General features: G+C 55.3%; 9 protein-coding genes across 9 annotated transcripts; 6 read left to right on the top strand and 3 right to left on the bottom strand.

The window, feature by feature from the left end:
• Window positions 1-48: 48 nt before the first annotated feature.
• F5Z01DRAFT_722841 (class I glutamine amidotransferase-like protein) lies at window positions 49-1,212 on the bottom strand (the record flags this gene model as incomplete). The annotated part of the gene is made up of 2 exons (XM_046266606.1): window positions 510-1,212; window positions 49-437 (listed from the first exon to the last, which is right to left on the bottom strand). Exons 1-2 carry the CDS (start codon window positions 961-963, stop codon window positions 49-51), a joined length of 843 nt encoding a protein of 280 aa, XP_046119046.1. The 5' UTR covers window positions 964-1,212.
• A 714-nt stretch (window positions 1,213-1,926) lies between these two features.
• On the top strand, window positions 1,927-4,032 carry F5Z01DRAFT_75132 (putative allantoate permease). Its single transcript, XM_046267042.1, has 5 exons — window positions 1,927-2,442; window positions 2,500-2,670; window positions 2,728-2,852; window positions 2,909-3,566; window positions 3,623-4,032. The coding sequence occupies exons 1-5, from the start codon at window positions 2,095-2,097 to the stop codon at window positions 3,878-3,880; spliced, it is 1,560 nt and encodes a 519-aa protein (XP_046119045.1). The 5' UTR covers window positions 1,927-2,094; the 3' UTR covers window positions 3,881-4,032.
• A 730-nt stretch (window positions 4,033-4,762) lies between these two features.
• Window positions 4,763-8,928, top strand: F5Z01DRAFT_686370 (putative 5-oxoprolinase; the record flags this gene model as incomplete). The annotated part of the gene is made up of 3 exons (XM_046265982.1): window positions 4,763-5,309; window positions 5,361-7,240; window positions 7,301-8,928. The coding sequence occupies 3 exons, from the start codon at window positions 4,763-4,765 to the stop codon at window positions 8,837-8,839; spliced, it is 3,966 nt and encodes a 1,321-aa protein (XP_046119044.1). The 3' UTR covers window positions 8,840-8,928.
• Window positions 8,929-9,983: 1,055 nt separating this feature from the next.
• F5Z01DRAFT_75111 (uncharacterized protein) lies at window positions 9,984-11,767 on the top strand. The gene is made up of 2 exons (XM_046267037.1): window positions 9,984-11,130; window positions 11,217-11,767. Exons 1-2 carry the CDS (start codon window positions 10,070-10,072, stop codon window positions 11,614-11,616), a joined length of 1,461 nt encoding a protein of 486 aa, XP_046119043.1. The 5' UTR covers window positions 9,984-10,069; the 3' UTR covers window positions 11,617-11,767.
• A 690-nt stretch (window positions 11,768-12,457) lies between these two features.
• F5Z01DRAFT_653999 (uncharacterized protein) lies at window positions 12,458-13,396 on the top strand. The gene has a single exon (XM_046263397.1). The coding sequence runs from the start codon at window positions 12,590-12,592 to the stop codon at window positions 13,316-13,318; it is 729 nt and encodes a 242-aa protein (XP_046119042.1). The 5' UTR covers window positions 12,458-12,589; the 3' UTR covers window positions 13,319-13,396.
• A 30-nt stretch (window positions 13,397-13,426) lies between these two features.
• F5Z01DRAFT_74963 (ubiquitin-conjugating enzyme/RWD-like protein) lies at window positions 13,427-15,635 on the bottom strand. The gene is made up of 10 exons (XM_046267003.1): window positions 15,479-15,635; window positions 15,258-15,318; window positions 15,170-15,203; window positions 15,013-15,107; window positions 14,943-14,964; window positions 14,794-14,890; window positions 14,731-14,742; window positions 14,515-14,683; window positions 13,603-14,465; window positions 13,427-13,551 (listed from the first exon to the last, which is right to left on the bottom strand). Exons 2-10 carry the CDS (start codon window positions 15,291-15,293, stop codon window positions 13,536-13,538), a joined length of 1,344 nt encoding a protein of 447 aa, XP_046119041.1. The 5' UTR covers window positions 15,294-15,318; window positions 15,479-15,635; the 3' UTR covers window positions 13,427-13,535.
• Window positions 15,636-16,172: 537 nt separating this feature from the next.
• Window positions 16,173-17,472, top strand: F5Z01DRAFT_620915 (P-loop containing nucleoside triphosphate hydrolase protein; the record flags this gene model as incomplete). The annotated part of the gene is made up of 4 exons (XM_046261170.1): window positions 16,173-16,288; window positions 16,338-16,416; window positions 16,466-17,251; window positions 17,308-17,472. 4 exons carry the CDS (start codon window positions 16,173-16,175, stop codon window positions 17,470-17,472), a joined length of 1,146 nt encoding a protein of 381 aa, XP_046119040.1.
• Window positions 17,473-17,510: 38 nt separating this feature from the next.
• On the bottom strand, window positions 17,511-19,324 carry F5Z01DRAFT_74938 (uncharacterized protein). Its single transcript, XM_046266996.1, has 2 exons — window positions 19,306-19,324; window positions 17,511-19,226 (listed from the first exon to the last, which is right to left on the bottom strand). The coding sequence occupies exon 2, from the start codon at window positions 19,105-19,107 to the stop codon at window positions 17,578-17,580; it is 1,530 nt and encodes a 509-aa protein (XP_046119039.1). The 5' UTR covers window positions 19,108-19,226; window positions 19,306-19,324; the 3' UTR covers window positions 17,511-17,577.
• Window positions 19,325-19,501: 177 nt separating this feature from the next.
• Window positions 19,502-26,747, top strand: F5Z01DRAFT_743006 (Sec63 Brl domain-containing protein). Its single transcript, XM_046266882.1, has 2 exons — window positions 19,502-25,781; window positions 25,833-26,747. The coding sequence occupies exons 1-2, from the start codon at window positions 19,714-19,716 to the stop codon at window positions 26,368-26,370; spliced, it is 6,606 nt and encodes a 2,201-aa protein (XP_046119038.1). The 5' UTR covers window positions 19,502-19,713; the 3' UTR covers window positions 26,371-26,747.

Below are 26,747 nucleotides of genomic sequence, written 5' to 3'. Positions count from 1 at the left end.
GCTCATGATCGCCCGACTATTTCTCGAAAGCAAACTCAACCCACCACATTAAACAGGAGGCGTCACCAACCCTCCTTCACCCCCTTTCCCGATCTTGCCCTCCATCAAAAACCTCATGACCATATCGGCAGCCATCTCCGCGTCATCATCCTTGTCCATCTGCTCCAGCGAGCTTTGCAGGACAGCCGGATCCCACTTGGCCCCAAATACCTTGAGCGTCTCCGTGTTGATGAATCGATCAAACTCAAAGTGTCCCTGATACGTCAAGATGCGCCCGGGCTGGTACGCCCCCTGGAACGCGCAGTGTGAAGAACGACCCATGGGAATCCACGACGCGGGCAGCGCAGAGGGATCGGGTAGGTGGACGTGGTCCGCGTGGATGAACTGCAGTCTCAGCGAGGACCGGCTGAGCGGCGTGGCGGGGATGCTGTCCTTCTCTTCGGATGGCGTGGGGAGACGATCTGTCGCAGGAAGTGTGGCTGCCTTAATGCTACTGCTGTTGCTGCCACCACCCAGCGCCTCGACAAAGTCCTTGGTCAGCTGGATATCGTGGACGCCGAGCTCCCAGCCCTGGGGGTCCTTTTCCACCTTGACGCCGTACTGGCCGAGTAGACTCTGGCACATGATCTGGTGACCGAAGCAGCTGCCGAACATCTTGACGTCGGGGTGCCTTTCGTAGACCTCTCGGATGTAGGCGTCTAGTCTGTGTGCCCAGGGCACATTGTCGTAGGAGCTCGATGCGGAGCCTGTGATGAGGAGCACGTCGAAGTCGTCGGGCGAAGATGGGTACTCTTCCCGCACGACGTCAAAGTCTTGTGAGGAGATGCGGACGGGGAGTGCTAGACGTTCTGCTGAGGCGCAGAGGAGCTTGTGGAAGACGGCGCCGTATGTTGGATAGATTTGTCTCACTGCCGGGACAGGGAGGTCCGCATTCAGCATCGCAATGCGGATGAGTGTTGTCATTTTGGTGGTCTTTTGTGTCGAGAATGTGAACTTGGTCCAAGATCTCTAGATGCTGAGATAAATGACTGTCGAGGTGGCTCGTGTCTGGTGGTATCGTGTTGAGGAATCCGTGTTGATGGCGGGCTTCTTGTTGAGCGAGCCTGATCACGAGAGTCTGGACGCTAAGGGCAGTCTGGCTTCAGCTCACAGTCCACCACACACTGAATCTATGAGATTCAGTGAGTTGAATTGCTATTGATCTGTCTGTCTATCTGATCCTCGCCTCCGCCTCCGATGACGGCGCTATCATGGACCCTCCGTGCCTTCCCCACGTGGCGAGAGCGCCTGCCCGAAATAGTGCGCCGGACGGACTCCGACCTCAGCCTCGACCTCGCTTCACCTTCCAGTCCCATGAGGACCCCGACCCAATCTCTCAATCTCAACTTCGAGCCAAACAGCTCGACCTCATCACAGCACGCCATCTTTCAGTATTGTCAAGCCAAGACGGCAAGTCAACGCGGATATGGTCATCCCCGCCAGCCCTCATCGTCGGTCACAAGAGTCCGAAGCGTGTCGCACTCTTGTCCGAATTAACGGGCCTCGCAAGTCACGATTCGCTTACCCGCATTCCCAATCTCGAGGCTGTCGGCCTAGTCCTTGCCGCTACGGGGCGCCCTCGTCTGACCTGCCACAGTCCCTGTCAAGCGCGGCTTTTGAGCGCCTGCGGCGTGGCGTGGTCCAACGTCCTCGATCGTCACCAGTCACCACCTCGCCTAGGGTCTAGGGATTGTCGCTCGAGCCTTTTTCTGGGGTAAACGGGTCCCATGCACTGGGCCCTGATAATGGTGTGGCACCGTATCTGATAGCTCTCTCTCACGTCCAGCCACCGAGCCTGTCACCCTTATCCTGCTTCCTAAGCCGACCTCAGCCTTGAGACGTACTGTCATGGCCATCAACATATAACCCGGCCCACACACCGACACCCCCCGAAAGAGGACATTGTCGACATCGCTCCCCTCTGGTCAGAAACTCAATCCTTAGATTCAGAGAAGACAATTGCGGTATTCCCACCAGTCTGCTACCAGACTACCACATACTGCCCCCGTGCCTCGACAGATACACGTGTCCGCCCTCACAACCCGAGTCACAACAATGGCAGAGCCCTCCAAGGACGTCAAGCCAACCTTCACCCCCGGCGAGATGGAAGAGTCGACCGGCTCCGTCGGCGCGGGCAAAGTCGAGCCCTCCGCCGTCCCTGGCAAGGACAGCGATGTGGCCGCCCGCTACGCCAACATGTTCAGTGGCGGCGAGGGCTATTCACGCTCCGAATGGGTCAAGCTCAGGTGGAAGCTCGACATGCGCCTCGTGCCCTTGCTGTGGTTCAACATCACGCTTGGCGCCATGGACAAGGTCACCACCGCCACGGCCGCGCTGTACGGCTTCAGGCAGGATACGGACCTGTATGGGGACCGCTACAGTTGGGTCGGCAGTGCCTTTTATGTGAGTCTGACAACAAGAGCATCTCCTAAGTATGCTTGACTGACCGTCACTCCACAGTTTGGTTACCTGTTCTGGTGCCTACCCAGTGGTAGTCTGCTTCAGAAGTTCCCCATCGCCAAGTTGATGTGCGGCGTGCAACTGCTGTGGGGTGCCGTCCTGATCGCTACGGGCTTCTGCAACAACTTCCCGAGTCTGATCGCGGTCCGCGTCATTCTCGGAGCGCTGGAGGTGCGTGGCCCCTGAGTGATAGTCGAGAGAAGACAAGAGCTGACACTGAACCACCAGGCACCCATCGTCCCTGGCAACTACTTGCTCCTCGCCATGTTCTACAACCGACGCGAGCAGCCTCTTCGCAGCGGCCTCATGTATACTGGTCTTTCTGTTTTGTTCACAGGGCCCATCGGATACGGGTAAGATGGCAACACGAGAAATCCGCTGACATATCAGAAAGCTGACAATAACACAGAATCGGTTCTCTTGCCGGCGAGCACCAGTGGCGCTCCATGTTCTGGATCACGGGTGCCATGACCGTCGTCTGGGCCATCGTCATCGGCGTCTTCCTGCCCGACAACCCCGTCCAAGCGCGCTTCCTCCAGGAGCGCGAGAAGGCCATTGTCATCGACCACATCCGCGAGGACCAGACCGGCGTGGAGAACAAGACGTGGAAGAAGGACCAGTTTATCGAGACCATGCTCGACCCCAAGACGTGGCTCATGTTCTTCTTCCACATCTGCATCTCCATCCCCAACGGCGGCCTGACTAACTTTGCCCCTCTGCTCATCAAAGGCCTGGGCTACAGCAGTCAGAGATCGACTCTCCTCATGATGCCCACTGGCATCATCCAGACCTTTAGCAGCTACATCTGCAACGGCGGCGTCTTCCTGTGCGCCAAGTACCTCCCGGGCAAGCACCTGCGCTGCGCATGGGTCGTCTTTGGCATCATCGTCGGCATGATCTCGGCCGTCTTCCTGTACACGCTGCCCCTGAATGCGCTGCACTCGCGTCTGGCGGCGCTGTACATGTCGTACTTTTACCTGGGGCCTTATATTGTCGCCCTGGGCATCAACACGGCTAACACGGCCGGCCACACCAAGAAGGTGACCACAAACGCCATGATCTTCATTGTAAGTCTAGATGTCCTCTATGAAGTGTGAAGCGGACTGCTAACGTCGGACACCAGGCCTACTGCGTCAGCAACATCATCGCCCCCCAGTTCTTCAAGTCCAACCAGGCGCCCCTGTACCCGCTCGGCATGGGCGCTATCCTCGCAGCCTACGCGCTCTCCATGATTCTCATCATCCTGTATGCGCTATACTGCTTCTACCAGAACAAGAGGCGCGCGGCCGTGGACGAAGCCGCGGGACAGCATGTCCACGCCGAGACGGATTTTAAGGATTTGACGGACAAGGAGAATGTGCATTTCCGCTATGTTTGGTAAGGGGGAATGCTTGGTCGGACGTTGGAGTAGCACGGCTTTTGTGCGATGGACTAGTTATGTACACTGATTTGGGATGGTGAGCTTTTGAGAAGAGGATCAATATCACGTTTGGTTGCGTTTATGATAGGTTCTGTGTTAAAAAGTACGAGTTTTGGCTTCGATTCAGTGTCAGGCTTCCTCATATATGCGATTCATCTGTCAGATGTGTTGTAACTACGTGTCTGGTCTTTCTAGTAACAAAACACTCTTTCATCAGCTGTTGGTAGCAGCAGACTGCATTTCTGACAGCAGAGGTCAGGATGAATGTCAACTAACAATGTGAAATCTCCCTTGTGCGCTGTGAGCCTGATCAAGCTCAAGTCAGCAACCATCGCGTCGCGACATTCCCCAGACTCCAGTCCTTCGGACCGCGCAACGGCGTGCGTCCACGACTCCATCCACTGGAGCCTGCCTGCAGCTGGCATCAGGACTGGAATCAGCATGGCATATCAAATGCGGGGAACATTAGCGCTGCATACAGGTGGAATTTGATGATTATCCTGCGTCTCAAGGATCAATGATACCCAGTGACCGCCCGGCTGTATGCTTCGGACTTGGAAGTCCGAAGCATGTCCCAGCCAGGCCGATGGTCGTTGGAACGACGGACGGGAGCTCCCATCCATTGCGAAGCTAATGCCGAAGGGAAGCACTGTCCGCTTGCGAGAATGGGACATTACGACTCAGCTGCGGAATCGGTGCCAAGGCCGGTACAAATGGCATGAGTGAGGTTGACGGAGCAGAGACGACGTGCATTTCTGAAGCTCAATAAATGAGATATCCTGGCCAGTCTGGACACTGGACCAGCACACTCATCACACTCCGAGTGAACTCACAGCCAGCAAGATGCCTCACCTCAACAGCCCCGAGTCACCACCCAAGATCCGCATCGCGATAGACCGCGGCGGCACCTTTACAGACTGTCTCGGCATCGTCCCCAACCAGCCTGACATCCTCGTCAAGCTCCTCAGCAGTGACCCCAGCAACTACAAGGATGCACCGACAGAAGGTATCCGGCGCATCCTCGAGGCCGCCACGGGCCGGACGCTGCCTCGCGGGGAGAAGATTGACACATCAGACATTGAGAGCATCAAGATGGGCACGACTGTGGCCACCAACGCACTCCTAGAACGTTCATCGACGCCCTGTGCGCTGGTGGTGACCAAGGGCTTCAAGGACCTGTTGAGGATAGGGGACCAGACGAGACCAGAGCTCTTTGATCTCAACATTCGGAGACCTGAGACGCTGTTCGATGATGTGTTGGAGATTGATGAGCGCGTCACCCTCCATGACTCTTCCGAAGATGCCTCGACATTACGGGACCCCAACAGAGCGTCGTTGGATCTGAAAGAGGGCATCGGCGGCGAGGCGATACGGATCCTGCAACCACTTGGTAGGTTTATATACCTCTTGAATGCCGTCCCCAGTGACTAACGCCAGGCAGACGTCGACAAGGCAAGGCAAGGCTTGCAGTCACTCTACAACAAGGGCGCACGAGCCCTGGCCATCACATTACTACACTCATACACATACCCAGAGCATGAGATTCGGCTCGGGGAGATTGCCTCGGAGATTGGCTTCACTCAGATTAGCCTGTCCTCACAAATCTTCCCCATGATCAAGGCCATCTCGCGTGGCTACAGTGCCACAGCGGACGCCTACCTCACGCCCCTGACCCGTGCGTACATTGACGGCTTCCGCAAAGGCTTTGTGGGCGACCTCGAGGACGAGCACGGCGCGCGGTGCGAGTTTATGCAGAGCGACGGCGGTCTCGTCGGATGGCAGGGCTTCTCTGGGCTCAAGGCCATTCTGTCCGGCCCGGCGGGTGGTGTCGTTGGCATGAGCAGGACCTGCTTCGACGTCAACCGTCGAAAGCCCATTATTGGCTTCGACATGGGCGGCACGAGTACTGATGTCTCGCGGTACGCGGGCACGCTGGAGCATACCTTTGAGTCTATCACGGCAGGTATCACCATCCAGTCGCCCCAGCTCGAGGTGGACACGGTCGCCGCAGGCGGCGGCAGCATTCTGTCGTATAAGAATGGGCTCTTCCTCGCGGGGCCAGAGTCGGCTTCAGCGCATCCCGGTCCAACCGCCTACAGAAAGGGCGGTCCCCTCACGGTCACGGACGCCAACCTCGTCCTCGGTAGACTGCAGGCAGACTACTTCCCCAAGATCTTTGGTCCCAAAGAGGACGAGCCGCTGGACTACCAAGGGGCCCGTGCCGCCTTTGAGAAGCTGCTGGTCCAGGTCAACGAGGATCTCGCCGCGTCGGGGGCCACGCCCAAGACGGTCGAGGAGCTGGCGCTTGGGTTCCTGCTCGTGGCCAACGAGACAATGTGCAGGCCCATCCGGTCACTGACAGAGGCCAAGGGGTACCGCACGTCGGACCACGAGCTGGCCGTCTTTGGCGGTGCGGGTGGGCAGCATGCGTGCGCCATCGCCGCCAACCTGGGCATTGGCCGCATCCTGATCCACCGCTACTCGTCCATCCTGTCGGCGTACGGCATGGCGCTCGCCGATCTCGTCCACGACGTCCAGCTGCCCTGCTCCATGGACCTCGAGACCTCGCTGGACGAGCTCGACCGCCGTCTGGGCGAGCTCGAGGCGACAGCCGTGGACAAGCTCGTGGCCGATGGTGCGCCGCGTCACTCGATCAACTTTGAGCACTTTCTCAACCTGCGATACGTGGGCTCCGACACGACCTTTATGATTCCCCGACCGGAGAAGGGCACGTGGACAGATGCCTTTACGGCCGAGCACAAGCGCCAGTTCTCCTTTATCATGTCGGGACGCGACGTCGTGGTCGAGAACGTGCGCGTGCGTGCCACGGCATCCAGCGCATCGGTGGAGCCCGCCTTCAACCTCGAGAAGCAGCTCCGCGCGGCGTCCATGGCGGCGGTGGGGGGAGACAAAGTCTCTGACCGCGTCAAGATGTTCTTCGAGGCTGGCTGGGTCGAGGCACCGCTATACTTCCTCACGTCCCTGAGCAAGGGCGATGTGGTGCAGGGGCCGGCAATCGTCCTGGATGACACGCAGACCATCGTCGTCAGCCCGGACGCGAAGGCTATTATACTGGAGCGCCATGTTGTTCTGGAAAGGGAGCAGAAGACCGCAGCGCAGCCTGTCGAAGAGGTCGCCCTGGACCTGAAGAAGGTCGACCCCGTCACCCTCACCATCATGGGCCATCGCTTCATGTCCATCGCGGAGCAGATGGGCCATGCCCTCCAGAAGACGTCCGTGTCCGTTAACATCAAGGAGCGTCTCGACTTTTCTTGTGCGCTGTTCAGCCCCGACGGTCGCCTCGTCGCCAACGCGCCCCATGTAAGTCCAGTCTTCAGACACAGTTGAGAGTCGAGAGTCTCTGCTAACGCAAAGTTCAAGGTCCCAGTGCATCTTGGCAGTATGCAGAATGCTGTCGTGTACCAGCACGAGAAGTACAAGGGCCAGCTTCGGCCGGGGGACGTGATTGTGTCCAACCACCCTATCGCGGGTGGCACACATTTGCCAGATATCACAACCATCACCCCCGTCTTTGACGACGTAGGCAAGGAAATCATCTTTTACACGGCCAGTCGAGGCCATCACCAAGAGATTGGAGGCATCCAGCCTGGCAGTATGCCTGCTGGCAGTGTGGAGCTCTTTGAGGAGGGTGCGATGATTGTCTCCGAGTTCCTCGTCCGGGACGGCCATTTCGACGAAGACATGATTACCAAGATCATGTATGAGGAACCTGGCAAGTTCGACGGCTGTGCCGGCACCCGTAAGCTTGCCGATAACATCAACGACCTCAAGGCCCAGGTGTCGGCCAACGCCAAGGGTGCGTCGTTGGTCTCGGAGCTCATCGCAGAGCACGGTCTTACCACGGTGCACTTTTACATGCATGCCATTAGTGAAAATGCCGAGAACTGCGTGCGCGAGTTCCTGCTCAAGACCTACCAGGAGACGGGCGGGAAGCCTCTCTGTGCTCTGGATCACATGGATGACGGCACGCCCATCCAACTGACCGTCACCATCGACCCGGACACGGCCAGCGCCCACTTTGACTGGACAGGCACCGGTGAAGAGGGCTACCACTCTTTCAACGCACCCCAGGCCATCACGCGCAGCGCGACGTTGTACGTGCTGCGCTGCCTGATCAACCAAGACATTCCCCTGAACGAGGGTTGCCTGCGGCCCTTGACCTTCACCATCCCCGAGGGCTCCATCCTCAACCCTTCGCCTACGGCCGCTGTGTGCGCTGGCAACCCCATCACCTCGCAGCGCGTGACGGACGTGGTCATCAAGGCCTTCGCGGCATGCGCGGCCAGTCAGGGTGACTGCAACGTCTTCTCCTTTGGCACGGACGGCGACGTCGACGCCTCCGGGACACCGATCCCCAACACCGGATTCGGATTCGGCGAGACCATCTGCGGTGGCAGCGGCGCCGGGCCTGGGTGGCATGGCACGTCGGGCGTGCACATCCACATGACCAACACGCGCATCACCGACGCCGAGGTCCTAGAGAAGCGGTACCCCGTGGTCCTGCGCGAGTTCAACATCCTCCCTGGCAGCGGCGGTCGCGGTCAGTGGAACGGCGGGAATGGTATTCGACGCGTGTACGAGTTTGGCCGTGACATGGCCAGCTCCATCGTGAGCGAGCGCAGGGCGTACCGACCGTACGGGATGGAGGGCGGTGAGGACGGGGCCTGCGGGGTGAACTACATTGTCAAGGGGGGCGAGGGCGGTCGCTGGTGCCGTCTTGGAGGGCGCAAAGACTTCCGGGTGCAAAAGGGCGACTGGTTCGTCATTGACACGCCGGGCGGTGGTGCTTGGGGTGTTGGTTCTGGAGTTGGGGCTGGCAGCACGACCTCGGATGGGACAAAGCGCGTGGAGAGGCGGTTTGTGAGCCAGTTCCGACTGGCGCAGGAGGCTAGCAACTAGAGTAAGGCGATGAGCGGGAATGAGGACGAATTAATACCTTGTACTTGACCGAGGGTCTTTGAAGGAGGGAGTGGTGGTGAAAGTTGAAATGGCAGGGTTGTTGGTTGCAAGACTAAATGCCGACGACGTGTTCTACTTACCCTGTAGGAATAGGTGCCGCTTCAGCAAAGACGCCCCTATTACCTACATGTACATGTACATATATTTTGCCTCTGATCTTGATCATTGATCCCAAGCCCGCCTCAAGTGCTGATTCAACATCTCGTCAAGTTACAGACCAAACAGCAAAAATAAAGGCGAAGTCACGGCATGAGTGCATTGGGAATTTTACACCACAAGGACACGCTAAAAAGGGAATCATGAGCTTTCAGGAGTTCAAACGCACTTTAACATGCCTTAATATGCATAGCATCATTCCATACATCAGCCTTGATACGTACTATTATTTTGTTCTACGCTGTGCGTGGTTACAGCTGCCTCGAACATCGTACCACGCTCCCAAGATCAGTGAAACCCCAAGCAAACAAAGGTGCTAAACTCGGGAAACGTAACTACACGCTTGCATGAGAAAGATTGATTGCTGGGCAGATGGGCTTATCAAGAAAAATACGGACTCGTTGAATCCGGCTTTGCGGCCGACGTCTCATGCTCCCCTGAGGACTGGCCTGCCCCTGAACCAACCACTTCCAAAGCAAGGAGAACAGTGTGAAGAGCCGTGATATACGTGGCCCTCAAAGACAGTAAAGATTTTCAGGTCTAATCTTGGATGCGACCCAGCCCTGTTCTGGAAGCGGGGAAATAATACGTGGCAGATGTAGGGAGGTGGACAGGGGGAAACAGGAGCATGCTCACTGCATGTGTCCTCTACTGATCAGCGCGGTGCAAAATGCGTGTCCAGATGTACAGACAAGTTTGGGAATGCCGATCATATTCAATGAGAATCTGTGTATGTCTCAAAAGCGTGATATGTCAAAGGGCTTGGCAATCGTGGCAAAGATCCGTTCCTAAACGGCTTATGGAGACCGAGTCCTGATGGTGCTATGCATTACTTTGATTACATGCAGGTTGTTTGCTGTGTTACATGAACAAGGTGCCACAGTTATTAATGCAAAGCCCGTCCAGTGACAAAGAGAACTCCCTCTGTGCTTCTCCCATCACCTCAGTTGTCCTGCTGCCTTCATACGGCAAACCGCTCCCGCCCTTCATACGTACACGCAACGTCCACCCAAGATGCCCAAGCAAGAGGTCTTTGAACTACACCCAACGGGGTGGGAGTCGGACCCCCCGGAGGAGTTCTTCAAGCTATCCACGCTCGACTACTGCGTTGCGCAGGTATACACCAACTATGCCCTCTTCTTCAAGCTCACAGATGCGGAGAAACCCAAGGCTGTTTCGGTGCTCAAACGTGGCCTTGAAGTCACACTGAGCCAATGCCGCCAGTTGGTCGGTAGGCTTGAGAATCATCCGGACGGCGGGCTCTGCTTCCACAAAAAGAGAGAAGACACCGTTCAATTTCACGTACAATGGCTCGACGGACCAGAGGACAAGCACCCGTCCTTCTCTGAGCTTGAGAAACGCCACTTTGTGTCCAAGGCATTGGGGAACATGGACACATGGTGTGTTCAGCCCATGTCATATGGTGAGAAGCCCGAGGCCCAGCCCGCAAGCAACCCCAAGGCATCGGCCTTCAAAGCCAGCTTCATTGCTGGCGGGCTCATCTTCATGATGCATCACCATCATTATGCCAATGATATCATGGGCTGGGCTGGCGAAATGCACCAGTTGGCGGATAATTGTGCCGCTATCTGGAAGTCGTCCGAGGACATCCCAGCCTCTCTTCCCGCTTGGGACCCGGCCTGCCTGGATCTATCCAGGGTCACCGTTGCTGACCCTCCGGAGGAGCAGCGTGTTGATGGACCTGTGTCGCCCCTACGCCACCCTGACCACAAGACTGGTCAGTGGCTTTTGTTCCATCTGCCCAGGAGCAAGACTGAAGAACTGAAGAAACTGGCAAGTCCTGGGGATGGGAACTGGATCTCCAGCTATGACGCATACATGGCCTACATCTGGCGTGTGCTATCGAAGCATCGAGCCCGCCTTTTCAAGCCAGATCTCAAGCAGAATCTGCTATGGGGTGAAGCGGTAGATATGCGCAGACGCTTCCATGACCCCCCTGTGCCAGCCCGTATTCAAGGCAATGTTGTCTGGGTAGCGCTTAGTACGCAGAGTCCCGTGCCTCAGCTCACGGCTGAAGAGGTCATCTCAGAGGCACCACTAACTAAGCTAGCTTGGTACTGTCTTTCCCGTCCCCTCTGCTCACGTTCCCGCTGCTCTCTCCCCTTTGGCCATGTCAGCTAACATGGGCACCTCAATCTAGGTACATCCGCCAGCTCACAAACGGCGTCACGCAGGATGCCGTCAGTGCAGGACTCGCTGATATCGCCCCTATCCGCGACAAGACGACCCTCTTCCTTCGCACCGACAGCTTCCCGCCCATGAGCAACTTTACAACCGAGTGGCGAGATACGGCGCCCTGTGACGCCGACTTTGGCTTTGCTACGCCCTATGCCTTCCGTTTCCCCTTTGACACCGTCACTGCCGGTCTGACTGTTGTGTATCCGGTCCGGAAGAATGGCCCCGCTGGCGATGATGAGGGCAATGAGTTCAGCATAGGGTTCGAGAAGGAGCTCTCAAAGGGTCTGATTGAGGATCCGGAGTGGAACAAGTTCTTTGAGTTCAGAGGTATCGATGCCGAGGAGGGAAAGACCACAGCGTAGAGCATGTTGCTCCACCCTTTGAAAGTCCTGGACTCCTGGCTTTCAAATATCCAGCATAAACTGAGTGTTCGGGCTTAATCCAGTGAATGGCAGCCTCTTGGACGAATCCTGGGTCTAAAGTGCCGTCGTAATGGGGATGTATATGGATCGTAGGTTCTCTGGAACTTTCTGGAAGAATTTGTCTGTGCCCCTTCTCAATCTTTCTGTGATCTTCTGGTACTGCTCACGAAACTCATTCTCGCTCAAGACAAGGTCAAAGGGTCGCGGACAATCCGTGAGATAGTACGTCTAATAACAAAGGATGAGTAAATCGCTGGCCGTTGAGTGCATATCACAACTCGCTAATATTCTCAGCTACCAGCTGTCTACCTGGCACGGAAGGCTTTTCTTATCCCCTTACTTTAGGATCTCCGGTGGTAGTTGTCTCTTTTGGGAAGTAGTTCGAGTCATAGACATTATTTTCGGAAGGTTTTAAGAGAGTTATAAAGGTAGGAGGGCAAGGAATTACTATCTCGAGCACATTTCAACTTCAAGCGCTTACCATACAATGCACCTACAAGAAACGTGGTTGTCACAATTGGACCCAAGTAAGAATCGAGGCCATTGTGGGAAAATTGTCGCTCTTATGTTGTTGGTGAGTTTGGTGAAGTGGAAGGGTTGGGAATGATTATGCAGTTGTCAAGTGGGTGTTTATTTGTTTACCTTACCTTAAGTCCTTGACAACCGAGTTTATAGTTTATACTGAGAGTCCATAATTATTACTTGCCTTACCAGGTAAGGTCGAGGTACGTACCCTGTTTTGGCCCACTGTGGACCGAGCCTAGTCATTTACATCACGGGATTGGTCGGAGCGAGAGAGCCGTTGGCGGGGTCGGTGACTCCAGAACCCAGCCCCAACTTCGCGTCATCCTGCTGATGAAGCGCGTTCCCTCTTCAACACTGTACTTGTAGACTCTCGCGGACAACGTCCCAAATGACCATGCCAGGGCTCACAATACAGACTGATGTCGCTCCTCGCTCCCACTCTCCCGAACCTCCACCTGCCTCTCCCTTAACACCCACCGAAGAAGCTCCAGCGCCACCGCTCGCCCCAACCCAAGCACCGGCGGCAGCTATTGCCACGGCTACTCCTCGTCAGCCTTCCGCGCCTCACCCACAAGCCGAACCACCTGCCGTCCTCTCTCACACGACGCATCCTGAGCAGGTCCCGTCCCAACCAGTCCCACCCCCACAGCCCATCGACTTCGAGTCCAACACGGATGCCATAGCCATCAAGTCCGCCATCTCCATCCTCCAGCTCCAGAAGAAGCGAGCAGAGGAGCACATCCGTCTCCTCGACCAGAGTGCGCAGGCCGCGCGTGATGACCCACAGCGGACGGCCGAGTACCTAGCCAAGGGCGACACGAGTGACATGCCCTGGAAGGATGCCTTTCAGATGCAGAGCGTGGCGCACATGCCCAACGTCCGATGGAGCAAGTATGCGGTCGTGGGCGAGTCGCTAGACAAGATACACCAGGAGCAGAGCAAGCGGCCGCCCGACACCAAGCCGGCAGTGTATGCGGACGGGGTGTACACCGAGCAGGCATCGGCGAACTCGAGTACGGCCGGGAGGGCAGAAGAACATCGTGGCCCGTTCGCGGCGTACTCGCCCTTTGTGGACAAGGGGAAGCAGCCCATGGCGCCGCCCAAGAGCAAGAAATGACCGTTACGATGTATAATGCGACACGAATATGGAATGTATAGACACGACGCGATGCTCAGGCAATGACAAATTTTAATACCATTGATTTCTTCTTCACATCGTGTCATAATCAGGTCCTCATGGCACTGCCAGTATGATTATCTCCCCCCTGTAACTCCGAACGCCACAAGAAAGCCAGCCAATCTATATGTGTATAATTGCAAATCCCAACACCGGTCTATTCCGGAAAGTCACTGTGATCATGATTAGCCATCTTTCAAGGCGAGAGCTTTCGTCACACATACTCCATACTCTGCTGCACTGTTCGTCTCAGGCGGCGGTTGTACGTCTTTTTGCCTGCTTCGCCACCTTCCCAGTAAAGCTGGACAGCTTCTGGGTTGACAAACTTTCGCGGATCGTAGATTGGCTCGCCTCCCTCGAACACCGAGAAGATGGCGTCAATATGTGACCGCACATCTTCCAATCTATCCGAGTTCGGCGTGTAGCACACCGTGCCATCGGGTGCAACCAGGTGATGGAAGAGCTTCGTCTCGCACTTGACCCGCGGCTGCTCAGTCGGGAAGCGCGGGCTGAGGCTCAGCCTGATCCGGAGGAGCCCGCCGTCAAAGTTGGTGAAGGCTGGTCCGAAATATGTGATAACCCACACAAACGGGTTGCCGCCCTCCAGGTTGATGTGGTGGGCGAGCTTGCTCTTATGCATGTGCGCCACGACTTGCTCGTACTGATGCCGCAGGTTGACCGATACTGTGGTCTCGTTGCGCGCAGACTGTACTCCCTCGTCCACCCAACTAGCAGTCTCTTCGTCCAGCGCTTTCTTGATGTTCTGTAGTCGGTTCTGTAGCTGACCATAATTGAACTTGCCTTCCATCGCATTCTGGCCCGACGACTCGAATGGCATAATTACAAATGCTTCGCCATCTTTGGTCTCGGACTGCCCTTCTCTCGTGGCGGCTAGGTAGGACTCGTAGTACCATAAGAAACGTCTCTTGCAGAGATCTTTGAAAGGCTCAAACGGAGGCACAACCTCTGCCGCGTCGGCAGGGTCTAGATACTCTGTTGCAGCTGGCTTTTTTGTACCGTTTGGCCTCAACCACAGGTAATCTTCGAGACGCTGTATGACGGTCACACGGAGAGTCTCATGTCGGATCTAACGGGTCAGTCAGTTAGCTATAGGCAACCCAATTATTTCACAGTACCTTTTGTGCGTATTGCTTTTGAGCCTTCCTGTCGGCTTCGGAGCTGCAATTTTCAAACCCGGGCTCGTTTTCGTACGGATTGCTGGACAACAGACTCTGTATCGACAATAGAAGCGACTCGAGTCCTTGAGCGGGCGACCACTGCTCGTTGGTGTTGCCGCGCCATGTACTGCAAGGGTCAGAACCCAGTAGTAGGAGTAGCATGGAGCAACTTACCCCAGGATAGACCTGCCAATTCATTAGAACTACTGAGTTACGAGGGCTTCCACAAGATCTTACAGGCATACTCTGCCGCTGGAGTAGATATTCGGGTTGAACCGTGTCCGACCGGAGTTTGTTGTTGTGCACAGAACTTCAGGACTCTTGTCTGGATATTCTGCCCGTCTTCGGTCAGACTCGCTAGGTAGAACCAGATTAAGCATACATACCGCTGCCGATCTTGATGGTGAACTGGGTATGTTAGCCAGCCGTTACTGCGCAATGGTCACGCAATCTCACCTCGAAGAACCCAAATTCGTAAGGCGTTCTATGTGGCCCAAAGATCAAGGCTCGTATGTTGCGGACATCGATATCGCGACAGGCAACCGCAATAGCTATAGCTCATCAACACCGGACGCATGACGACGGCGACACTCTCTTGGGAATATGAACTCACAAAGTTCAGGGGATCGCTGTAGTTCGGAAAGTTCCTGCATGGCTTAGCGATAATGTCCCCGTCAATCTGCCTCCAGTTTCGTGCGCACCTTTGTGATCCGTATAACGGATTGATCGGATGGCATCGCGGTGCTTGCGGCGCTCTGACTCCTGAGCAGCAGGTCAGATCTGGCCGCGAGTATGTCAGGCGCTTATGGTCGTCACAGAGCAGGACCTTGCTCGCCCCCCAAATGCGGATCTGGGGATGTGTGTTAGATAAAGGAGTGAACGACCAACGGTGTCTCACGAGCAAAGGAAGGTAGGAACGGACGACTGGAGCTAGTGCACATGCATGGCAGACCCAAAGTGTCGCATGCCAGTGAATGTGAGCAAGTGATGAGTTCAACTGACATGGAGGCCAAGCGGCGCCAACCGGGGCGGGGCTAAACGGAGAGCGTCAGCTGCCTAGGTGGCAATCTGAATCAACCGTTGTTTTCCTCGCGACTGTCAAGCACATGGAAACAGCTTCTGGATGGCCTGTCGTCTAACACGCAAACATAACAAGCCCCTCGCGGCATTGTTTTCGGTTGCCGTGCCCCGGGCGCTGCATTGAATGCCCATTGTTATGTTAGGGATTCAGCACAGGCTGCTGCCATGTTTGCTTGACGGACATGGATTCAGGAGAGTCAACTCACGTAGCGATTGACATACTGATGCTACCCATAATTATGGCTTCACTGATTCTCATATACTGCCATGTTCTATGCGTTATGTGCAACACTTAACACTGTAAATGTTTGCCAGCACGCTGGACGTTTGCGGATACTGCCTGAGTACAGGGTAGCTGCCCCGACCGTTGACGCGGTGCCCCACCATCTCACGGCGGCGCGGCGCAGCTCCGACTTGATCGGCACGCCCCGCAATTCCAGACGCGCTCTCTAGGCGTTGACGCGTTAATGAATTTCAACCTCCGTCATTTCGCCCACAGCGAACTCAATCGGACATCACCCACATTCAACGTCAAGATGTCTAACTTCTTCGATATTAAGGCGAGAAAGGCGGCAGCCGCCGCCAGTGGCTCGTCAAGTTCGAAGCCGGAGAAGAAGGCGGATACGCAAAACCAGCCTTGGGTAGAGAAATAGTCGGTACTTGATGATGATACTTTCGTTACAGTACTGACCGCTCCACAGCCGCCCCAAGAGCCTTGACGATGTAGCCGCACAAGATCACACAGTCACAATTCTCCAAAGGACGCTCCAATCCTCGAATGTGCGTGTCGACCTCTGTGCACAGGGATGCTTCAGCTAACAACCTACAGCTTCCACACATGCTGTTCTACGGCCCGCCTGGCACAGGCAAGACGTCGACCATACTAGCCCTCGCGAAGCAACTGTACGGCCCTGAAATGGTGAAATCACGCGTTCTCGAACTCAACGCCTCGGACGAGCGTGGCATCTCCATTGTCCGGAAGAAAGTCAAGGACTTTGCCCGTATGCAGCTCACCAACCCACCCGCTGGCTATCAGAGCAAGTACCCGTGCCCACCATTCAAGATCATCATTCTGGACGAAGCCGATTCGATGACACAAGACGCCCAGAGCGCGCTGCGAAGGACCATGGAGACCTACAGCAAGATCACGCGCTTTTGCTTGATCTGCAACTACGTAACGCGCATCATCGATCCACTCGCGAGTCGATGCAGCAAGTTTCGATTCAAGAGCCTGGATCAGGGGAATGCAAAGAAGAGGTTGGAGCTGATCGCCCAAGCAGAGGGTGTGACTGTCGAAGATGGTACCATTGATGCACTGATCAGGTGCAGCGAGGGCGACTTGCGAAAAGCCATTACATATCTACAGAGTGCAGCGCGCTTGGTCGGTGCACTTGCGAAGAAGGACGGAGACGGCGACGAGGCGATGGACGTGGACACCAAAGCCGTCACTGTGAAGATTATCGAGGACATTGCCGGCGTCATCCCCGACGCGACCATTGACACTTTGGTGGACGCACTACGGCCTACGAGTACTGGGCAAGCCTATCAGACTATTGCCAAGGTTGTCGAGGAGATGGTGGCGGACGGCTGGAGCGCTGGCCAGGTCGTGAATCAGGTGAGTAAAGGACCGTTTCTGTTTTTATATACCATGACACAGGCTGACCACCTTAGCTTTACGCTGCAATTCTCGCGGACGAATCGATACCGGACGCTCAGAAGAACAAGATCGTCCTTGTCTTCTCAGAGATCGACAAGCGCTTGGTCGATGGTGCGGACGAGCACCTTTCCATGCTGGACTTGTCGGTGAGGATATCATCAATTATCTCGGTAAAATAAGAGGGCGAGGTCATTGGACGTGGAGTTGCGGACAATAGAGGCGTTGGGCGAAGGCAGAGTCTTCTTTACTACAAGGCTTGAGTGAATTACAATGACGGAGTTATCTCATATACAATCGTCCTGGCCGATGAGGCCGAGGTTCCCATGCAGGACAGACCAAATATCACCTGTCTTCTTCTCCTGCTTGGCCTGTCTCTTGTCGACCCCCGACAGCAACACATTGCCCTCGGCAAGGCCGTCCTTGGCTTCTACCTCTTCTTTGCCCTGAGCCAAGCCCAGAAGCCTTTCCAGTTCAGCTATAGCCTTGATCGATCCTTCTAAGCCCAGCTGGCCTGCTTCGATCGTTTCTGCCACGGCCTCTAAGTTTGCAATCTTGGCCGAATCAGATGCGAACATCCACGGCTTGATCCTCTTCGTGATATCCGGCACGTCGGTCTTCTTGGTCATAATATCATCGATAAGCCCCGAGCGCCTCCGTTGGGAATCCTTCATGGGATATGCTGGCAGAAGTTGGCTTTCCTCAGCGAGATGACCCAAACTCTGGCAAGCGTCTTTTGTCTGCTTGCTCAGCATGGCGTTGAGATGTGATTTGTGCGCAATCGAAGACCGCTGGGCTCTCGACAACGCGAGCAAACGCTCAATGTAGGGTATCAACAAGTGATTGACAGGCTGAGTCGGTGGTTTGGTAGTTGACCGTGCCTCTTTTGGCTTCAGCTCTGGCTTGGTAGAGATCTGCGGCTGGTGCTGGGCGAGCTCAAGTAACCGCGCCCTCTGAGCGAGATACTTTTCGTATTTCTGTTTGATGTCGGCAAGCCCGTGGCTGATCGTGGCTTGATCCGCCTCCCCACGACCAGTGCGTCCGTCCTCGCCATGTGCGGATTCGCTGGCAGACGCCGTGCTCAGCTCTCTTTCGATCCAAGTAATCAGCCCGTTACGTGTGGCATTCAGCGCCTCCATCTTGGCTCCGTTACTGATGACATCGGGTCTGTCGCGTGACCGCTCCTTGGCTTCTTGGAGTAGCCTCTCCTCCTGCCGCAACTGCAATTTCGACCTCAACACAATCTTCTCAAGCCGCTGTGCTTGACTTCCGAGGTCCGTGCCGGCCCTGTCGCCTGTCGAGACGAGGTCGTCGAGGAAGTCCTGAGGGACGCTGGGTAGTCGAGGACATCCCCGGAAGATCTCATCCGTGTCCAGGAAAGCTGGCGAAGCCGCCGGCTGGTCGACAAGCTGGTCAAGGTACTTGCGTACAATCGACAGTTTTCGTCTCTTCTCCTCCAATTTCAAAGTCGCCACACGCTCTTCCAGTGGGTTGATGTGATCCAAGGGGGGTGGAGGTACCCGCTCAGGGGTCGCAGGTCTCTGCTGGACCACGTCGTCCAGGTCAATTTTGGCAGCAACGTTGGCCTTGAGGGCCTCGAAATACTCGCGATGCAAGCCTTTGGCGCTTGGCGACGGCGCAATGATATCGCGAGACGTTCCTGCTAGGACCAACGGCTGATTTGCAGGGGCATCCTGAGAACATGCAGCGAGATGGAGCGCGATGATGCGGCGGATGTAGTTGACCTGCTCCAGAGGCTTGATGTACGGCTCGAGACCGGCCTTGATTTTCTCAATCGCTTCATCAGGCGCAGACATGCTTCATATGGTGTCGTTGCATCAATGGGATTATGGGACTGTTTGTTGACCGGACATTCTGCGCCACGCTTTGAGGATATCTGGCTGTGGTAAAGCAACAGCAGGGGTCAAGCCCATATCTGATCAAAGCTTGCAGTCGGCATTTGGAACAAAGGAATAATCAGAGAAATGCGGCCCAACCCGTAAATATTGACTCACATTAAATCGAGTAATTAGACCTGACCACTGCTTAGAATCGTAGCAAGCCAGATTTGAGCCGGTCTCTTGGTGTTGCTAATGTGGCTGGTGAGTCACTCAATATGTGGCGTTAAACACGCTAATCCGCAACAAGCTAGTCTCAGCTGCCCGCAAGGCTGGGTCGAAATTTACGTACCGTCCTCCATGATGCTGTTCTAAACAATTCGCGGTGGTGGGACGATCATTTTGCTACGCTGCAGCTTCTTCACTTGGGGGCAAAACGACTGGACTATCGAGATCGCGACGATATCGAGCGCGCAAGTCCCATATATGGTGGTCTAAAGCTCGAAATTGAGCTCACTGAGCTTCTGTCGACGACATCGACAACCCTCCCGTATCTCGATTCGAACCTCACACGACGTGCCCATCATGTCCGACCAACAGCGCGATGTGTCGCAGTACAAGTACTCGGCCATGTCCAACCTGGTTCTCCAGGCGGACCGCCGGTTTGTCTCGCGACGAACCGACGAGGCCACAGGCGACCCCGAGTCGATCGCCAACAACATCAGCATCAAAGACATGGGCGCGCGCGTGGCGCGAGAACAAGCGCCCAAAGCCAAGAAGCAGAGTGGCGCGGCAGGCATCCAACGTGGATCCGCACAGGAAGGCGAAGATGTGCTCCTGCGTGAACAGAGGAAGAGGAAGGGCGAAGCGCCCCAGGCGCGAGGAATGGGCATTCTTGGAACCAATGATGCCCTCATTGAAGGGATCACCTACCGGCCGCGAACGAATGCCACTCGTGCGACTTTTGATCTCATCTTGACCATTGTGGCGAGCAATCTCGGCGATGTTCCACACGAAGTCGTCGCGAGCGCGGCAGACGCGACGCTCGAATACCTCAAGGACGACGACCTGAAGGATCTCGACAAGAAGAAGGAGATCGATGACATCCTGGGCACGACGATGAATCCTAAGCAGTTCAACGAACTTGTCAATCTCGGCAAGAAAATCACCGACTACGATGCACAAGATGATGAGGAAGACGTTGATATGGATGGCGCCGGCGATGGCGAGATCGATGAGCGTGAGGGTGTCGCCGTAGCGTTTGATGAGAACGAGGACGATGACGAGGAGATGGTGAACGAGGTGCGCGATGAATCCTCGGAAGATGAAGATGAGGACGACGAGGCTGCTGATGCAGCGCAAGCCGCCAAAGACGACGCTATGGGTGCCGATGAGGAGATGATCTTGGATTCGGCCCCAGCCGCTGACAAGAAGAGTAAAGACAAGCAAGCAGTGCCAGCTCGCGACATTGACGCTTTCTGGCTGCAACGCGAGGTTGGCGCTCTGTACCCAGACGCGCACGAGCAGACCGACAAAACCAAGGAGGCTTTACGTATCCTATCCGGAGAGCCTGATGAGCCCGAAGGTGAAGACAAGTCCTTGCGAGAGATCGAGAACGACCTGATGGAACTATTCGACTTTGAACACCACGAACTTGTACAGAAGCTCGTCGAGAACAGAGAGAAGGTGTTCTGGCTTACGAAGCTTGCGCGCGCAGAGGGCGACGAAGAGCGAGCAACAATAGAGCGCGAGATGACTTCAGAAGGCCTGCAATGGATTCTCAACGAGCTACATGGCAAAGGGACAGACGGGAAAAAGGGGAAGATGGATATCAAAATGGACATTGATGTGCCATCATCCTTCAATGCCGAGGCGGCCAAGGAAGCAAAGGACGAAGGGCATCTTGTTGGTGGCTTGCAACCGCGGAAGACGGTCAACCTCGACAACCTTGTATTCGATCAAGGAAATCACCTGATGACCAATGCCAAAGTGCGGCTTCCCGAAGGCTCCACGAAGCGCAGTTTCAAAGGATATGAAGAGATTCACGTGCCTCCGCCCAAGAAGCGATCGGATGGCGCCGACACGTTAATACCCATCACCGACATGCCCGAATGGTCACGAACACCTTTCAGCACTGCCAAGTCGCTCAACAAGATCCAGTCGAAATGCTACCCCTCGGCTTTTGGAGACGATGGTAACATGTTGATCTGCGCTCCCACCGGCAGTGGAAAGACCAACGTTGCCATGTTGACGATACTGAGAGAGTTGGGCAAAAACAGGAATCCCGAGACGGGCGAGATCGATCTTGATGCTTTTAAGATTGTGTACATTGCCCCGCTCAAGGCTCTGGTACAGGAGCAGGTTGGCAACTTTGGCAAGCGACTCGAATCTTACGGTGTGCGCGTGTCAGAGCTGACTGGCGACCGTCAACTCACCAAGCAGCAAATCGCTGAGACACAGATCATTGTGACAACCCCAGAGAAGTGGGATGTCATCACGCGCAAAGCCAACGATCTCACCTACACCAATCTTGTGCGACTCATCATCATTGATGAGATCCACTTGCTTCATGATGACCGTGGTCCTGTGCTGGAGAGCATCGTCAGCCGAACCATCCGTAAGACTGAAGCTCTTGGAGAGGCCGTGCGCATTGTCGGTCTGTCAGCGACGCTGCCCAACTACCGGGATGTTGCCAGCTTCCTCCGTGTCGATGTCGACACGGGCTTGTTCCATTTTGACGGTACCTACAGACCTTGTCCTCTGCGCCAGGAGTTCATTGGCGTGACCGATCGTAAGCCAATCAAACAGCTCAAGACGATGAACGATGTCACGTACAACAAGGTCATTGAGCATGTCGGTCAGCACCGCAACCAGATGCTCATCTTCGTTCATTCGAGAAAGGAAACCGCCAAAACAGCCCGCTATATCCGCGATAAGGCTCTCGAGGAAGAGACAATCAACCAGATCCTGCGCCACGACGCCGGTAGCCGAGAGATTCTGAATGATGCTTCTAATCAGGCCTCCGATAAGGATCTCAAGGATATACTTCCTTACGGCTTCGGTATTCACCACGCTGGTATGAGCCGCGCTGATAGGGCTGATGTGGAGGACCTGTTTGCGCAAGGTGCCATCCAAGTTCTTGTTTGCACAGCGACATTGGCTTGGGGAGTGAACTTGCCGGCGCATACAGTCATTATCAAGGGCACTCAAGTCTACTCTCCTGAAAAGGGTAGCTGGGTTGAACTGAGTCCCCAAGACGTGCTGCAGATGCTGGGTCGTGCAGGTCGACCGCAATTCGACACATACGGTGAAGGTATCATCATCACGACACAGAGCGAGATCCAGTACTATCTCTCCCTTCTCAACCAGCAGCTCCCAATTGAAAGCCAGTTTGTCAGCAAACTGGTCGACAACCTCAATGCTGAGATTGTCCTTGGCAACGTTCGCACACGCGATGATGGCATAGAGTGGCTTGGGTACACGTATCTTTTCGTACGCATGCTGCGTTCGCCAGGTTTGTACCAAGTCGGTGCTGAGTACGAGGACGATCCAGCTTTGGAGCAAAAGCGAGTGGACCTTATACACTCTGCTGCCATGGTGCTCAGGAAGACCAATCTTGTCAAGTACGATGAAAAGACTGGGCGTCTGCAATCCACCGAGCTTGGCCGCATCGCGTCACATTACTACATCACCGCTGTGTCGATGGAGGCCTACAACAACCACATTCAGCCTTCTATCACGACTATTGAACTGTTCCGTGTTTTCGCATTGAGCGCCGAGTTCAAGTATATTCCCGTGCGACAAGACGAGAAACTTGAACTAGCTAAGCTGCTCGGCCGTGTCCCCATACCTGTCAAGGAGTCGCTCGAAGAGCCGAATGCGAAGATCAATGTGCTTCTGCAGGCATACATTTCTCGCCTCCAGCTTGATGGTCTAGCTCTGATGGCTGACATGGTCTACATCACACAGAGCGCTGGCCGTATTCTCCGCGCGATCTTCGAGATCACCTTGAAGAAGGGTTGGGCATCTGTGGCCAAAACAGCGCTGGACCTTTGCAAGATGGCAGAAAAGCGTATGTGGCCTACCATGACACCATTGCGCCAGTTCCCCTCATGCCCTCTTGATATCGTTCAGAAATCCGAGCGGATTGACGTCCCGTGGCAGAACTACTTCGATCTTGACCCACCACGCATGGGTGAGCTGCTGGGCATGCCCAGGGCCGGTCGGACTGTATGTGGCTTGGTCGCAAAGTTCCCACGCCTCGAAGTGCAGGCACAGGTCCAGCCAATGACGCGGTCCATGATCAGGGTCGAGCTGGCCATCACCCCCAACTTTGAGTGGGATGATAGCATTCATGGCGCAGCCGAGAGCTTCTGGATACTTGTCGAGGACAGCGACGGCGAGGATATCCTCCATCATGAGATGTTTGTGCTTCGCAAGGACTATGTCGAAGCGGAAGCCAGCGAACACATTGTCGACTTCACTGTGCCTATCACCGACCCTATGCCCCCCAACTACTTCGTGACCATCGTCTCGGATAGGTGGATGCATGCGGAGACCAAGCTGGCGGTGCCCTTCCACAAGCTCCTTCTCCCAGAGAAGTTTCCTCCTCACACCGAACTGCTCAGAATGCAACCCGTGGCTGTGGATGACCTCAAGATCGAGAGCTACACCAAGCTGTATCCCGACTGGCAGGAGTTCAACAGGATTCAGACTCAGACTTTCAACTCGCTGTACAAGAGTGACAACAATGTGTTTGTCGGTGCACCGACAGGCAGCGGAAAGACCGTTTGCGCGGAATTCGCCTTGTTGCGACACTGGACAAAGCCTGATTCTGGACGCGCAGTGTACATTGCCCCCTTCCAGGAATTGATCGATTCCCGTCTGCAAGACTGGCAAAAGCGCCTCAGTGGACTAGGAGGCGGCAAAGACATTGTCAAGCTGACGGGCGAGACAGCGACTGACATTAAGTTGCTGGAGAAGGGCGACTTGATTCTAGCGACTCCTACACAATGGGACGTACTATCCAGGCAATGGAAGCGCCGGAAAAACATCCAGACCATTGGCCTCTTTATCGCTGATGAGGTACACCTACTGGGTGGGGCTCAAGGTTATGTGTACGAGATCATTGTCTCTCGTATGCACTACATCCGAACCCAGATTGAGATTCCTTTGAGGATTGTAGCTCTGAGCGTGTCGCTCGCCAACGCCCGTGACATTGGCGAGTGGATTGACGCGAAGAAACACGACATCTTCAATTTCAGTCCTCACGTCCGACCCGTTCCTCTCGAACTACACGTCCAAACCTTTACAAACCCTCACTTCCCGTCACTCATGCTGGCCATGGCTAAGCCGACGTACTTGGCCATCACGCAAATGTCGCCGGACAAGCCCTCTCTGGTGTTTGTGCCGACGCGCAAGCAGACCCGCCAGACCGCTCGTGATCTTCTAGCAGCGTGCCTTGTGGACGACGATGAGGACCGCTTTCTTCATGCGGACAAGGAGGCCCTTCAGAAACTCACTAGCCGGGTACACGAGGAGGCGCTTGCCGAGTCCCTCTCTCACGGTGTCGGTTACTACCACGAGGCTCTGAGCCACAATGATCGAAGGATTGTCAAGTATCTGTACGACAATGGTGGCATCCAAGTGCTGGTAGCATCGCGCGACACCTGCTGGGAGCTGAACAGCACAGCGCACCTGGTCGTCGTCATGGGCACGCAGTACTTTGAGGGTCGCGAGCACCGCTACGTTGACTATCCGCTCAGCGAGGTCCTGCACATGTTCGGCAAGGCGCTGCGACCCTCGGCTGAGGGCCGTGGTCGTGGCGTCCTCATGCTGCCACAAGTCAAGCGCGAGTACTACAAAAAGTTCCTGAACGAGGCATTGCCTGTGGAATCGCACCTGCACAACTACCTCCACGACGCCTTCGTCACCGAGATCAGTACCAAGATGATCGAGTCTGGTGACGACGCGATCAACTGGACGACCTTCACCTACTTCTACCGCCGTCTCCTTGCCAACCCAAGCTACTACAGCTTGACGGGCACCACACACGACGACTTGAGCAACTACATGTCTGACCTTGTGGAGACCACGCTGAGAGAGTTGGGCGAGTCCAAGATCATCGACTTTGACGAGGAGGATGGTTCCGTATCGCCACAGAACGCCGCTATGATCGCGGCCTACTACAACATCTCGTACATCACGATGCAAACCTTCCTCCTGTCGCTCAGTGCGAAGACAAAGCTCAAGGGGATCCTGGAAATTGTCACTTCTGCTACCGAATTTGAGACCATTCAAATCAGGCGTCATGAGGAGGGCATTCTTCGACGCATCTATGACCGCGTGCCTGTCAAGATGGCGCAGCCAGCTTTTGACTCGCCTCATTTCAAGGCTTTCGTCCTGTTGCAGGCGCACTTTTCACGCATGCAGCTTCCCATCGACTTGTCCAAGGATCAAGAAGTGTTGCTGTCGCGTGTGCTGAGCTTGCTGAGCGCCATGGTCGACATCCTGTCCTCAGATGCGCACCTAAACACCATGAACGCCATGGAGATGTCGCAGATGGTGGTACAAGCCATGTGGGATCGGGATAGCCCTCTCAAGCAAATTCCTCACTTCACACCTGAGGTTGTCAAGGTGGCAAACGACCATGGGTATGTGTCCTCTTCCACTTCTGTAAAGTCAAACGCTAACAAAACTCGCAGTATCAAGGACATCTTTGATTTCATGGAGGCGATGAACCCGGAAGAGAACCCCGACCACGGAAAGCTCGTCAAGAGCTTGAAGTTCTCTGACAAGGACCTGCAGGAAGCTGCCGAGTTCATCAACAACAAGTACCCCGACCTCGAGCTGGAGTACGAGGTTCTCGATCCCGAAGACATTGCCGCAGGCGACCCTGCTTATCTCAGTGTGCAAATCACACGCAACGTCGATGAAGAGGATGAAGGCGAGGTCGACACCACAGTTCATGCACCGTTCTACCCCTCCAAGAAGATGGAGAGTTGGTGGCTTGTCGTGGGCGATGAGAAGACCAAGAACCTCCTGTCTATCAAGAGGGTCACGATTGGCAGGGAACTCAAGACCAAGCTTGAGTACACGCTCCCTGCGGCTGGAGATCACCAACTAAAGCTCTACCTGATGAGCGACAGCTACGTGGGCGTCGACCAGGAGCGAGAGTTCTCCGTAACCGCCGCTGAAGGCATGGACGTGGACGATGAGGAGGAGGATGAGGAGGATGAATAGAAGGGCAGACGCGATTTTAGCCGTGCGCTCATGAGAGCTCCGGCTGTGTACGACACATGGAGGACTGGACACGGCGTCATCTTAGGCGATCATCTACGGTAGGCTATGAATAGGCATTTGCGCCCGAAGAAAACGGTATGCGGAAGATGTACGAGTTGAGGAGAGTTTCCCAGTCTAATGAGCGGTTATGTGGACCGTTGGTGGTGCGACAATGCTGTTGAGGCGGAAGCTGACGGATAGGCCCCCGCATCAGCTCTTGGTTCAGGGGGGGCCGAGGAGGACCAAGGACGCGTCGACTGGCTGCGTCGCCTTTCGAAATATGGCAGATTGATATAGAAGGAGGCGAGAGCAAGAATAAAGGATGGAATTTCGAATGC

This window comes from Emericellopsis atlantica, assembly GCF_019669845.1.
Source record: "Emericellopsis atlantica unplaced genomic scaffold F5Z01scaffold_11, whole genome shotgun sequence".
In the NCBI taxonomy this organism is placed as follows: domain Eukaryota; kingdom Fungi; phylum Ascomycota; class Sordariomycetes; order Hypocreales; family Bionectriaceae; genus Emericellopsis; species Emericellopsis atlantica.
This window is presented reverse-complemented; position numbering and strand designations above follow the sequence as displayed.